General features: G+C 37.8%; 2 protein-coding genes and 1 long non-coding RNA gene across 3 annotated transcripts; all 3 read right to left on the reverse strand.

Moving 5' to 3' along the window:
• Nucleotides 1–229: 229 nt before the first annotated feature.
• On the reverse strand, nucleotides 230–696 carry LOC133717215 (uncharacterized). Its single transcript, XR_009849465.1, has 2 exons — nucleotides 559–696; nucleotides 230–453 (listed from the first exon to the last, which is right to left on the reverse strand). It is a non-coding gene; the product is annotated as an uncharacterized LOC133717215 (long non-coding RNA).
• Nucleotides 697–2658: 1962 nt separating this feature from the next.
• LOC133717108 (RING-H2 finger protein ATL66-like) lies at nucleotides 2659–3418 on the reverse strand. Its single transcript, XM_062143760.1, has one exon. It carries the CDS (start codon nucleotides 3258–3260, stop codon nucleotides 2772–2774), a length of 489 nt encoding a protein of 162 aa, XP_061999744.1. The 5' UTR covers nucleotides 3261–3418; the 3' UTR covers nucleotides 2659–2771.
• Nucleotides 3419–12343: 8925 nt separating this feature from the next.
• LOC133713921 (ethylene-responsive transcription factor ABI4) lies at nucleotides 12344–13538 on the reverse strand. Its single transcript, XM_062139948.1, has one exon. It carries the CDS (start codon nucleotides 13424–13426, stop codon nucleotides 12419–12421), a length of 1008 nt encoding a protein of 335 aa, XP_061995932.1. The 5' UTR covers nucleotides 13427–13538; the 3' UTR covers nucleotides 12344–12418.
• Between the last annotated feature and the right edge of the window lie 282 nt (nucleotides 13539–13820).

The following is a 13820-nucleotide window of genomic DNA, read 5'->3' on the forward strand; positions in this document are numbered from 1 at the left end:
GTCTTCACAGAGCTATTAATGGAATCAAACTCCGTTTCCTATACCTATCAGAGCGAAGATGACACACAATAACCTCCATCAGCAGAACCAATACACTGATAACTCAAATCTCTAAATCACAATAAAATCCCATTGGCAATATAACACGAGATCCACCCATCATCACAATCAAAAACACAAACCAATATATCATGCAGGAGACGGCAATAGATATCACAAAAAGCAAAAGTAAGTTCAAAATCCGACTGAATTAAGCAAAATGTGTTCAAACACAGTACAAATTTATAAAACGTTCTACTACAACTGAACTAATCGATGCTGATTACTTGATTAGAAACACGAAAACAAGGAAATTCCGGCGAGCTGAACGTCGATCGATGAAGGCAACTACTTGGATCTCTGTCTCATCTTTCGGCGCTTCCTCTTCAACCTCCTCATACGCTTCTTCTTCCACTGAAAGACCACAAAAAAACAATCATGAACAAAGAGAATAGCAGATCAAGATGAAAAATCGAACAAGACAGAGAAAGCTAAATCACTGAGCTAGAAAGAGTTTACCTTGGCCCTCATGGCGTCGCTGAAATGAGATTCGCTTCCAAAACCCTAGTTGTGGAGAGAAGGCTGCGCAGAAGGAAAGGAAGTGATAGCGGCTTTGGGAGGGTCGGGATGAGGGAGCGTTGCGACCATTTATATTGAAGGAAGAAACCCTAAAGGGCTTAGTCGGCATTAGATTTGGGTTGGGCCAGTGCTTTACTACCCGCCTAAATTCTGTTACGAAGTCTTGGCCCAATATTTCAACTCTGGGCTAATGGGAAAGATGTGTTGGACCATCCTAATTCCTAATGGAATATTAGGCGGGTTTTGAAAGTGCGAAATTGGTGGCAGTAGTGATTGGGCCTAGGCACTAAACGACTCAGTTTAACCCGGCTTCAAGTCGAGGTCCGAATGAGTCGGCATCAATTTTCAGATTCTATGGAGAATTCAACACTCATTGTTCGGAAAAATTGTCTTGGGCGAGTTACATATTGCGAACTTCCCGTTTGTTTTAATATTTTGAAAATTTTATTTATGTTGTATTTGTTTTATTGAACTAAATACGGTTGCAGATTTCTTCGCAAACTTGGGCCAATCATCTTCAAAAAATTGTATTTGGTTTACCGATTACACTTCTTCTGTAATACCGCTAGTGGTTTTGGATGCTATGATGTGCAGGATCCCTAGAAGATCTTCTCTTCAACGTATTCTCTTTAAAGGAAAAAAAAAAAAAAAAAAAAGTCTTTCTAAATCTACCCAGCAAATATCTAAATACACACAGCATTCTAAATATTATTATATATTTCCCGTTTTACCCTGATTTAAACAAACCCAGCAACCTTGTTTAAATAAACCCAGCAAACACAACACAACAGCCAAAGTCAGATCAACTTGAGTAGCTGAAAATGTTCAAGACAATGCTGGAGCGCCTTATAACAGTCTTATAAATTTCCAAAACTAACATATCACCTGGTTTGAAGGAGAAGTTAGGTTTATACGAGAAGCAGATAATAAATTTTATTAATACAAATAGACACAGGAAGCATGTTTCTTCTCTGCAGCCAGGGCAGCTCCCCCACCGTATATGCAGTCCATGCAGCAGTCACAATCCCAGATTCCTCAAAGTGCAATCTCATGAAAATCAGATGAACCCACAATTGCAATCCCTGAACTTGCAAAGTTCTGTGCCAACAATGCAGCAGAACAATATGACTAGCTTGCAGCAAAATTCTATGTCTTCTTTATCTCGGTGGAAGCCATTTTCAGTTTAAGGGCAATAGGAACTGCCTCGATCTCAGTTGTTTCTTTTGTTTCGGATTGTCATCGGTAAACAATAGCAACCGCTACACTTGTGGGTTTGTGTATGCTGGGTGTATTATAATGAGGGCAAAATTGGAAAATTAGGGACAATTTTTAAGCTGCTGGGTCTATTTAGAAATTTGCTGGGTTCAAATAGAATTGGTCTGAGCACATGTTGAAAATTTGGAGTCTAACTTCTTTGCACCGAATTGGTCTGGTTTCCATAATGAGTATATGATTTTTGGGACAAAAAATCAAACTAGATTGTATTGATTTTTGATTCAATATCTCATGTTTTCTTTGTCTACGTGTTCCGTTATGATATTTCTTTCTTTTCGTGCAAGTGTTCATTGTACGTCGACCAAGAAAAATCATAGTTGATAAGATAGACAAAATAAACGATTAAGACACCTGTTATTGGAAATTATACATGTCACTTGAGAAGTCAAATTTGATGTAGCCCTCTTAGGCATACTATAACAACTTGCTGAAGTTGGGGAACATAGACTATTCTGTGTATGGGTTAGGTTGGATCTAGGTAAACTTGGAGGGGCACAAATATAAATTGGCAAATCAAGGGGCTGTGTAGGTCAACAAAAACCATCGAAAGGAATAGCACACCGGATTGGAAACTTTCCTCTGGCTACAAAACACCGGCGCATTCGTTTTCTTTTAAAGCAAGAAAACGACTTTGGGTTGTGACTTGGCCAGTTGGCCCAGTAGCACACTTGCATGCATATAACAAACTAGTCGCTAATCATAGATTCCCTTCAAGTTTATATTCAACAAAGCGGTTTTGGACATTCTCAAAGAAAAAAAAAGCAGTTTAAACAAGAAAAATGGCAATAATTATACCAGAAAAGAGATACTATTACAAGAATTTAAACTATGCTAAGATAATAAAGAATTAAATTGAAGTCGATGAAATATACAATTAGTCACTGTACAACAATTTGCAGAGCGTCATCGGAGGTTGACCGGAGAGAAGTACGGCAGAGCGGGCAACTGGACTGAGCGCTCAGCCACGTATCGACGCAGTCAGAGTGATAGCAATGGCGGCACTGAGGGAGAACCTTAACCTTCTCGCCGTCTTCGAAAACTCCGAGACATATAGAACACTCACCGCAGCCAGCCGTCTCCGAATTGCCGGAGGACTGGTACAAGATTATCGGCAAGCCTCGAATCAGGGCAGCGTCGAGGCCGCGCGGCTTCTGCGGCTGCGCGTTCGGCGCTTGTGAAGAGAAAGGTGAGTTGGAGGGGCGGTAGCGGCAAACCCATCTCGCGTAGAGCAAGAAGACGGTGACGAGGAGGACGACGGTGAAGAGGATCACGACGAAGAAGAGGGTGCGGCCCTTTACTTGGAACTCTTTGTCGTCGAGGACGGTGTAGTGGCCATGGAAGGGTCCAGAAGAATCTTTAGTCGACATTTAGGGTTTTGGTGGTGGTTTTTGATTTGGTTGGAAAAGAAGTGGTGGTTTATATAGGCAGTGGTGGAGGCGGCATTTTGTAGTAGTAAAGCTACAAGTAGAATTAGCTGGTGGCTTCACACAGTTCTTGGATGAGTGTTTAATTTATAAAAAGAAAAAGAAAAAAGAGATAAGTTTTTGTAAGAATCTTGAGAGGGGCTGGGATTTCTACAATTGGAGGGTCCATTGAGTTGGAAAAGATATTTTCTATTTTCCTAACTTTATCCTCAAACTCAATCAATTTGTGTCTCTGTGTTTTCAAGGGCCTCCTTTGTTGATTAATTTTCAACGGGATAGGGTTTGTTTTCACAGAAAGAGACATGCTAACTCATCTTTATTAGCTTTTGGTCTTTTCAGTAATGATTGCCCCATCGGTTATTAATCAAAATAATTATACTCAATCACCTTTATATGTAAATTCAAACAGTAAAAAATAAAATAATTCAACTTAAAAATAGTTTTTTTCACCATTAAATTAACATTTACAGGTGGTTGAATATAATTTTTTTAATTAATTACTTATCAGTGAACATTATTATTAATCTTGTAGTGTTCTAACAATTGATAATTAAACGGTTAAAATTTAAATTTATGTGGGTGATTTTAGTTCGTTCGAAGAGACTAAGCAGTTAAAAAAACTAAATTTGATTTATGTGGTAAGAGATAAGATTTGGATTGATAGCTGTGGTGATTTCTCCTGCCAGCTACCTCTTTCATCGGAGGGTGTGTGGATGTTTCTTAATTGCCTGGTATTCTCATTGCAAGGAACTGAAAGAAGTGATGGAAATTGAGTGTTACTCATGATTATTGACAGAAGACTACGTAGGCCTCATCAAAAAAACCCGCGGATCAAGTGGGCCGATGGAGGCCCGCCGACCCTGAGGGCTAAAAGCCCGGCCCGGCCCGTTAAAAAACCCGCAAAGCCCGCCTCGGGTGGGTAGTGGGCCGGCCCGCAAAAAGCCCGGCCCAGCCCGTAGGCCCGGCCCGTAAAAGCCCGTAAAAAATTATATATATATATATATGTATGTAGATATGTGTGTGTGTGTGTGTGTGTGTTATATATAGATATATCTATATATGTGTGTGTGTTTATATATATATATAGATATATATATATTTGTGTGTGTGTTTATATAGATATATATATATATATATATATATATAATAAATATGTGTGTGTTTATATATATATATATATATATATATATAATAAATATGTGTGTGTTTATATATATATATATATATATATATATATATATATATATATAGATACAGAGATATATAGATATATATATATATATCAATATATCATGTGTGTGTGTGTTTATATGTATATAGAGATATATCTATCTCTATATACATATAAACACACACAAACATACATGATATATTGATATATATATTTGTGTGTGTGTTTATATAGATATATATATATATATATATATAATAAATATGTGTGTGTTTATATATATATAGAGATATAGAGATATATAGATATATATATATCAATATATCATGTATGTGTGTGTGTGTTTATATATATATATATATGTGTGTGTGTGGAAGTTCTTATACTTCTATATAAAATATGTGCATATATATATATATATATTCTAAATATTGGTTGACCAATTCGATCGGATTCGAAAATATGGTCAAAATTGGCTAAATTTTTTACCACACTCATAATTTATTGTAATAAACTCATCTAACGGTCGGTTTTTCCATTTTCTTTGAATTGATAGGAGTTGCTCTTAGGAGTGTATGATATATAAATATAGGTTTATAAGAGTAACTACGTTTGACCTAGTTGATCGAATTTGAAACGATAACCAAATTTGCTAGATTTTTTACAACCACCATAAAATATTACAATCTCTCAATCGAGCGATTGGTTTCTCCAAATTCATCTTCCACTTCATGGTTGTTTTAGAATGGACCTCAACAATTTAAATGCAATGTACAAGTCATACAACTTTAGGAGACAAATTAGTATAGGTCAACGTATTTGTAATTAAAAATTAAATTTTTTATCTTATGTCCACACACATCCATCGATGAAATATTTACAAACGTGATGTAAAAAAATAAGCAAGTTTTGCGTTCATCACGCCATCGGTCAACCAAGAAAACATGCAAGTGACTACGATTGACCAATCCGATGGGGTTTGAAACTATGGTGAAATTGACTAAATTTTTAAGCACACTCTTATTTTACTGTAATAATCACATCCAACGGTCAGTTTTCTCATTTTCTTTGAATTGCTATATGTTGCTCTTTGGAGTGTATGATGTATAAATATAGATTTATAAAAAATTAGTGCCTTTAAAAATTTATTTATCAATAAATTAGTATCTATATATAAATAAATATTTTTTTTTGGTACAATATAGAATTATAGATATGTTATCTTTGATTGTATTTGATCATTATCCAATGAATTTCCAAAGCTTGATTAAAAAAAAAAATATTTGTGTCTTTAAATATTTATTTATACATAAAGCCCGCAAGGCCCGGCCCAAAAAAGCCCGCAAGGCCAAGCCCGGCCCGGCCCAAAAAAGCCCGCAAAGCCCGCTTTATATGGACGGGCTTGGATCCGTCTATTTTTAATAAAGCCCGGCCCGGCCCGGCCCGCTATTATTTAAAAATATAGCAAGGCCCGGCCCGTTGACGACCCCTAGTTTACACCAGATAGGAAAGTAAACAAATCTTTTACATAATAAAAAAAGTAGCCGAATCCCACGCAAGACATTTACCTGCTAACTTTTTTGATTTCATCTTTATATCTGCTAGAAGATTTCAAAATTTTGGATGAACCTCGGTTTCCATTCTTTAATACAAAATGGTTATATGCTTTTTGATCTGATGTTAATAGTTATTAACATTTTTTCAGGTCGTATTTTGGCATCAACTTAATTTCTACTGTAGGGATCCAATGTGAAAAGCTGTTAGAACTTACAAACTAACGACTTAAACAAGAGGAAATAAAGTTAACCAGAAGAAAATTTTGTTGTGAATATACGAGTTACCCGTGGTTCTAAAAGCATAGTCTGGAATCTGGATATATGTGTGTGTGTTCGACCGTTTTCTTGTTTTACTTTTTTTTTTTTCATCTATACTATTATTATTTTTTTTTTTTGAAAGGGGGCTGGTGCGGCTGCTCTCAAGCCTTGATTAATGAAACTGCAGAATACAAGAGGAGGACATAGAGCCTAAACCCCAAATTACAATAAACATCGGAAGAACATCTTGAAAAATTTTCAGCCAAAATATATACTATACTATTATTAAGAGAAGAGAGTTTCTCAGCCAAAACAGAAAAATTTTACCAAAATATCCCTTAAATATTAAAAAACATTTGAACTGAAATATTTGATAAAGACAAAATGATCAATTCACAAATAAAAGAAAAACAAAATAAATTTAACAAAAAAAATCAAAAATAAAAAACAAAATATGTGCTGTAATTTTCTCCACATTCTGTGGAATAACTTCTCACGTAATTATCCACACCCATAGGGTGTGTTTGGAGTCTAGTAAAACGTAGGAGAACAAATTTGCTCACCATCCACACGTGAGCGGTACAACCACCCGTTTACACAGCTGTTTTGTGTTATAAAACTATAATTTATGTTTGATACCGCATTACAGCTTCATTAAAAGATGGATGTATCGAATCACTACGATACTGGGGTGATAACAATTTATTTTCCGAGTCCTGGGGCATGGTGAGAAACTGTTTAGTATGTTTCTGGAAACAGCAAGAATTTGATCACTAATAATTTGCATGTTTGGATGTCTAGTTGTTTTACCATTTCCTTGTTCATTGTTATGTGCTTTTTGACCACCGACGTCGTATATAGGAGCCTCGTAAGAATGTCACTAGCTGCATGGATCACTAGTTAGTGACTAATTGGTGGTAGCAAACTACTTAAAAGTAGTACTAATTAAATTACTAGAATGTGGAGGGAATGAGTACGTATCATGAATTAATCCAGCCATCCGGATAACGAAAGGTCAGATAACTCGGATTAATCTTCGAAAGGACGTTTTCGTATGAGAACTACGTATTCCATCTCCAATATTATCCGACTTATATATACACACACATACACAGTTAGTTTGCAATTGGTGATTTGGTTCCATACATGTCTTAGAACACATAACTACTATTGGGCACCAAAGAATATGATCGAATTAGTGCTAAGCTGGCAACAATAACAACATGGGTTCCAATAATTAGCAGCAATGGATTATATATCTTAGATAGTAATTTATCGAATATATGCTGTTGTTGCACTTGTTTGTTTTCATTGTCCTGTTCTGAGTTTGAAGTTCATCAAAATTAAACTAGAAGTAGCATGTAATGTAACCAAGAAACAGTAGACATAAAGCTCCAGCTCCCATTTCCTGCGATGCTTAATTGATTGGAACAAGAAGACAGCGTGCATCTTATGTCTAATGTTGTTTAACTTGGTTGGTACTCGTACGTAAATAATTGTTGCCACTTGTAAGCAGCTGCTTTTATTTTTCTTGCGTGCTACTTTGTTTCTACGATCTTTTTCGGATACGATTAATATTTCTTTACCCAATAACCTTATATCTTGCTCCGACAGATTAAGATTTGCACTTATAATAGTAGCCTGATCACCATAGCACTAGAACCAGAAGTAGGCCTTTGATTCAATTGTACATTGCAAGCTCTTATAGTCTTATTAATTATTGGGTTGGAACTAGTTGGGTGGGCACGTACTCAATAGTTATCCGAAATATTTGGTTAACATTTCAAAGACTAAAAGGAGGGAATCACAGACCTAGTTGGGGATTTTAAAAGAAAAGAGATCATCGTTGCTGCTTGTACTTAATTTTTACGCTTCAAAAAGGACAATAAAATAAACACAGTTGTACAGTGTGGTACTCTCCAATAGTCCAATTCCATCAAAGTAGGAGGTTCCTATCACTTGAATGTTACGTCTTTACTTAATTGATCTTAATCCACTCCATACCATGTATTGAGAATAAGATGTTCGATGTTTTTCTTTCTCAGATGAATAAGATACTAAAAGTTGCACCGTACCTAGTTAGTGTTTTTGAGAATCAACCAAATATTTTAAATCACTTCAGGATTTAGTAGATAATTCTTCTATCCAACCGTCAATATTTGTTGGCACAAGTGCATGTCGGTGTATTGAATACTCTCTCGACTTTAATCCAGCTAGCTAGGTGAAGACTGTTGGCATATGCTGATCAGTTTTAATATATATTCTCACGTCAAATGTTGTTTATGTTGATCAATTATAAATATGTAGATATTTGTATGTGAGTCTGCTTAAGAAGTAACGACATCCTCCTATTTCTTAGGCCATCTCCAATTGTCAAGGTCTAAAATAGACCATGGTCTAAATTTTTAGACCTTTGGAAGGTACTATTCATCCAAATAGTAAGATCTATAATTTTTCTAACTCCAATCGTCTGATGTGTAAATTATTTTTTTGAAATAAGGGCTGGTGCAGCTGCCCTCAAGCCTTCATTAATGAAACTGCTTAATACAAAAGGGGGGACATAGAGCCTAAACCCCAAACAATTAGTAACGAGAGGACAACCCAAATAATAACAGGAGCTCCACTAATCCTATGTATTCAACCATGCACCAACTAGCAAGATTTGACATACCAGATATCTGGGCAACTGTCTTTGCTTCACAACAGTGACATATCAAAAAGAGAAATCTCATATAAAGCCATAGAACAATTAAACCTGCTTTCCCACTATGTTGTCGGCCAAGAACTCTGGCGACACTAAGTTTCATCCTGCCACTAGTATGTTGCGTCTATTTGATAAAGGACACGCCTCCTCTCTAGGACAAACAAGGCACTGTGAGTGCAAATACAGGCATTCAGCCTGACTCTCCCTACAATAACTCTATAGGGAATTATTTTAAACAAAAACCTAACAACCATGAAATAAACATAACAAAATAAACACATGAGCCAAAAGCCCACCAACAAAGGCCCAAAGCCATAAGCCCAACCCAACAGCCTTCATCTTCCCCAACTTCCTGACTGATCGCAGAGGGCAGCCAACCCTAACGCCGTCGGACCTGCGTCACCACCACCCACGAACCCTCAAGCAGCGGCAACCGATTCACTCCGGCTGACGTCAGCGGTGAGACCACCAGACTAAACAGATCCATTTCGGATATGTGTCGTCCAATTGATCGGACGTTCCACCACTGGTCAGATCGTTGAAACTCCCTTGTCGATAGCAGGGACCAATCCACCGCGCCCAGTCACTCCGATGACTCCATATCCAGATCCCATCGCCAGCCATCAACCCCCCTCGCAGTAGTCCAAGACTCCAGGAACATAGATCGTACCCGATCCATCTAGCCTGAGATCTGCCCAATCCACCGTCCCTAAACTCGCTCAAGCCAAAGAGTCTTGCCGGTGGTCTTTGAACCCTTACAGGCGCGTCCGACGACAACACCCCAAGGATGTCGCTGGACGGAGTATCACTCACTCAATCTCTTACCAGAACGTGCGGCGCTAACCCTAAACACCGAACGGAGAAGAAAATTTCTGATATCTAAATTATAGATTCTAATATATATTATTCAAGTTTGAATTAATTGATCAATTAATCATCCAAAGGTAGGCCAGCAGTTTGCCGGGATGAAATCAGCTGTTCCCATTATTCTATTACAATTCTGTCCCCTCAACATGATTGATCCACAGAGATTAAAAAAATATTTTCTTAATCTTTTATTCCATTTTTTAATCTCTATGGACCAATCATGTTGAGGAGACAGAATTAAGACACAGAAATCTGGGACAGCTGATTTTATCCCGCAGTTTGCCATCCATGGTCTAAATGTTGGTCTATATATATTTAGACCAACTTATAGACTTTAGCCCTCCATTTGTGTTTTTTTGTAATAGACCAAATCCATGATTGGAGATGGATTTTAGACATCCATGATCTATAATATAGACTATACACCTTTGATTGAAGATGGCCTTAGAAGGACGATGTCCTTGCACCCTCTGACTTGAAATATAACCCTATCTTAGACACCCTACATCTTTTAAGTTTCCTTGACGGATTGTCCTGGCAAAAGAATCAGCTAAATCGGAGATTATTTGGTTATCTATCTCATACTGGGTTTATAACATGCAAAGTTGCAAACATAGTTCTCGGATAAATCATAAAACTGAAATAATGATTATGGTAATTAAATAGCTAAACAATCTCAATTTGGATCAATTTTATACAACAATTCTTAAAAGATTCTTAACATGACTTTGAAGATGGGGCGGTTCCGATCATTAGCTTACAAGTCTGAAATGAAACTGAAAAAAAAAAAAGTGCCCTCTCAGCTGAAAGCTTTGTGTCTGTATGTATATATATATATGCAACAAGAAAACGAAGATGTCTACGGAAGTGCTAAGCTAAGTTGACGGAAATGGCTGGGCGGTGTCGCCAAAGATGAGTGGCCCCTCGCCGAGGGTAGATGCTGTGGAGGTGCAGATAGAAACAGAAAGGACATAACAGAATTGAAGGTAATAACAATAACACGATGATCAGATCGGAGATTGGAGAGTTTAGTAGATCAACTAAACACCAAACACCGATTATTCACCATCAAATACTCGTGTTTAGCAGTCTAGATAATTTAAAACTTAATATATCATTGAAAGAGCATGACTACTCTTCTTCTTCTTCTTCTTACTTAATTACTTGAGATTAGATCATGAGTTCATGACTATCTCTTGGTAACCTATATTTATCAATATTTGAAACATCAGTTGCCCAAATCCATGAAAGCAAAATAAGTTGTCCCAACACCCAAGGCATTTAAGACTTAGTGTAGACTTGCAACTAGGTAATTAGACGTCTTCCTGATATTTACACTCAACACTAATAAAGTAGAAGATTTGATCGGGGTTATATCATTGATAAGACTTCACTGTACGTTCAAAGAAAAAGGGTTGAGATTTGATGTTTTCTGCAGACTGCATACTACAGGGAGCTAGCTAGTATCATTGGAATCCTCAGATATATATTTCTCATAGATCAAAGTGAACTAGTTAGAGCATAGAATCTATGTTTCAAGTAACATTTGATCAAAACCCAAAAAAACAAATCTATACAGTTGAGAGTTGACAGTGTGCTCAAACTAGTTGTCTCGCATAAATCCAGTCCTTAATAATTCGTATCTAATTCTAGCGATAAAATACAGTCATTTTCACCTGAAGAGCACGTCTAAGCTACTAAATCCAACAGAAAATGAATATATGAAACAAGAGCAAATTCATGGAAGCTCGATCCACAACCGTGGCACCATGTTCAACATGTTGAACATCACATATTTTCCGCAACAGAAGAACCAGCTTTATATACCAGTAACTCAGTAAGGTGTCTAAATAACTGACTGTACAGATGTAGAATGGAGGGTTTAACCCTATTTTATGTAATACATTAAGCTCACTAATGAAATCCAAGTACCAATTCTGGATCTTCTCAAAAAAAAAAAAAAAAAAAAAAAAAAAAGTACCGATTCTGGAGGATTATGAATGACAACAGACAAATACTATCCAAGTAGTACAGCAGTAGTGTATGCGATCACATTGTTGTATTCAAAAAGAGAGAGACCAAATACCTTGATTTCTCCAATTAATAATCATAAAACCCAAAGCAACAATGAGGACGGGATGCAAGCCATCCATCAAAAACTCCCATGAAATTGGGGATCTTCATAAACTGATCCATACATGAAAGCAGCCTCCGCTGCTTGGATCTATTATCTATAGATCTATCGAATACATATAAAGAAAATATTTTGATATATATAATAAATTCCTTGATAACCAAAGATGATCTAACAATAACACTTCTAATATCGCAACCTTCTAGATCCAAGGCAGTTATTCATTGCCTTCACAATCTTCCTGAATCCAAGTCCAGAATAAAGACCAAAATTAATATGAAATCTTGCATGCAAGCTAGCTAGAATCCATCTATATATATATAGCTTGAAAGGTATTAATAATTGAATTATATATTATTTATATTAATTCTAGCTCGATCTCTCTTGTTCTTCAGAGAGACATGCAAAGAATCAATCAAATCCTTTAAAATCCAAAAAGAAAGGATCACCGTAGTAGTCCCACAGACTCTGGGCACACTCTTCCTCGTTCGTCAGCGGCCACATCGGCGACATGGGTCCGCCTTGTGCCATCATCATCGGATCCGAAACCGCCGGTGCAACCACCATGGGCTGCGATGACATAGACAAACTCGAACCCGCGGACCCAACAATCGAGTTCATATCCTCGTAAGAAGTACAACTCTGATTCTGATTCTGATTCTGATTCAAATCCTGTTGCTGGTGTACTTGGTATTGCTGATGAGCATGGACACTAGGGTTTGGGTACGAGGTTGGTGTGGTGTTAATGACGTCACCGCAACCATCAGATGATAATGGATAATGATGAAACTGTTGTTGCTGCTGTTGCTGCACCACAACTTGCTGTTGGATCTGTGGATTTAAATTTTCCAGCTGATTACTCATCTGTACGGACGAGTTAGGGTAAACCCCAACAGAATTGTAGGGAACAAATCCGTAAGGATGGGCCGAGGAAGCGAAGTTACAGTTGAAGCCTGTGTAGCCGGAGGGCCGAGGGAGCAGGGGTCTTAGGGTTTGGCTGGAAGAAGAAGACGATGATGAGGAAGAAGAGCCGCGCGTGGAGGACTGAGAGGAGGAAGAACCGGAAGGCTGGAGGTTGAGCTGAGCCCTGGAGCCGTAGAGGATGATAGCGGCTCGGTCGTAGGCTTTGGCGGCGTCCTCGGCGGTGGCGAAGGTCCCGAGCCACTTCCGTGTGCGCTTACGTGGCTCACGGATCTCCGCCACCCATTTGCCCCAGCTCCGCTGCCGCACGCCGCGGTAGCGGAACTTGTTGTTGTCCGGGCCACCTTTGCCCTTGCACTTTCGATTGTTGCTGTTGTCTTTGGCTTCTGTTGTATTCGTTGTTGGTGTGGCGGTTGCGGCGGTGGTGGTTTCAGCACCGGTTTCGTTGTCGTTGTTGCGTTGGAGAGGGTGAGGTGGGGATGTGTCGTCTTCGTCCATGGTGCAAGCTTTAAAGGGGGTTGTGGTGGGAAAGATGGAGACCACTACCACCTCGTTCAGTGTTCTTGATTAGTCGAAATACAAGATGAGAGAGTGTGCGTCTGTGGTCGGATTTTGAATGTCATCTTTGTTAATGGTGGAATAGGGCGGTGCTCTCTTTTATATACATATTTGCTTTTTCTACTGAAGAGGAAGAGGAAGGGGAAAGAGAGAGACCGTGATTGCTGTGCAGTGAAGAAAACAGGCTCAGTGCTTGCACATTGGTTTTGGAATTTGCATCCATATATTGCTTATTCATTTATTTATTATTCATCTTGCTAATTTTCTTCTGGTTTAATTTCCATTTCTAGTGCTGATCTTCTACATAACCTAATGTTCAAAAAAAAAAGAAATA

This window comes from Rosa rugosa, chromosome 6, assembly GCF_958449725.1.
Source record: "Rosa rugosa chromosome 6, drRosRugo1.1, whole genome shotgun sequence".
NCBI classification, from domain to species: domain Eukaryota; kingdom Viridiplantae; phylum Streptophyta; class Magnoliopsida; order Rosales; family Rosaceae; genus Rosa; species Rosa rugosa.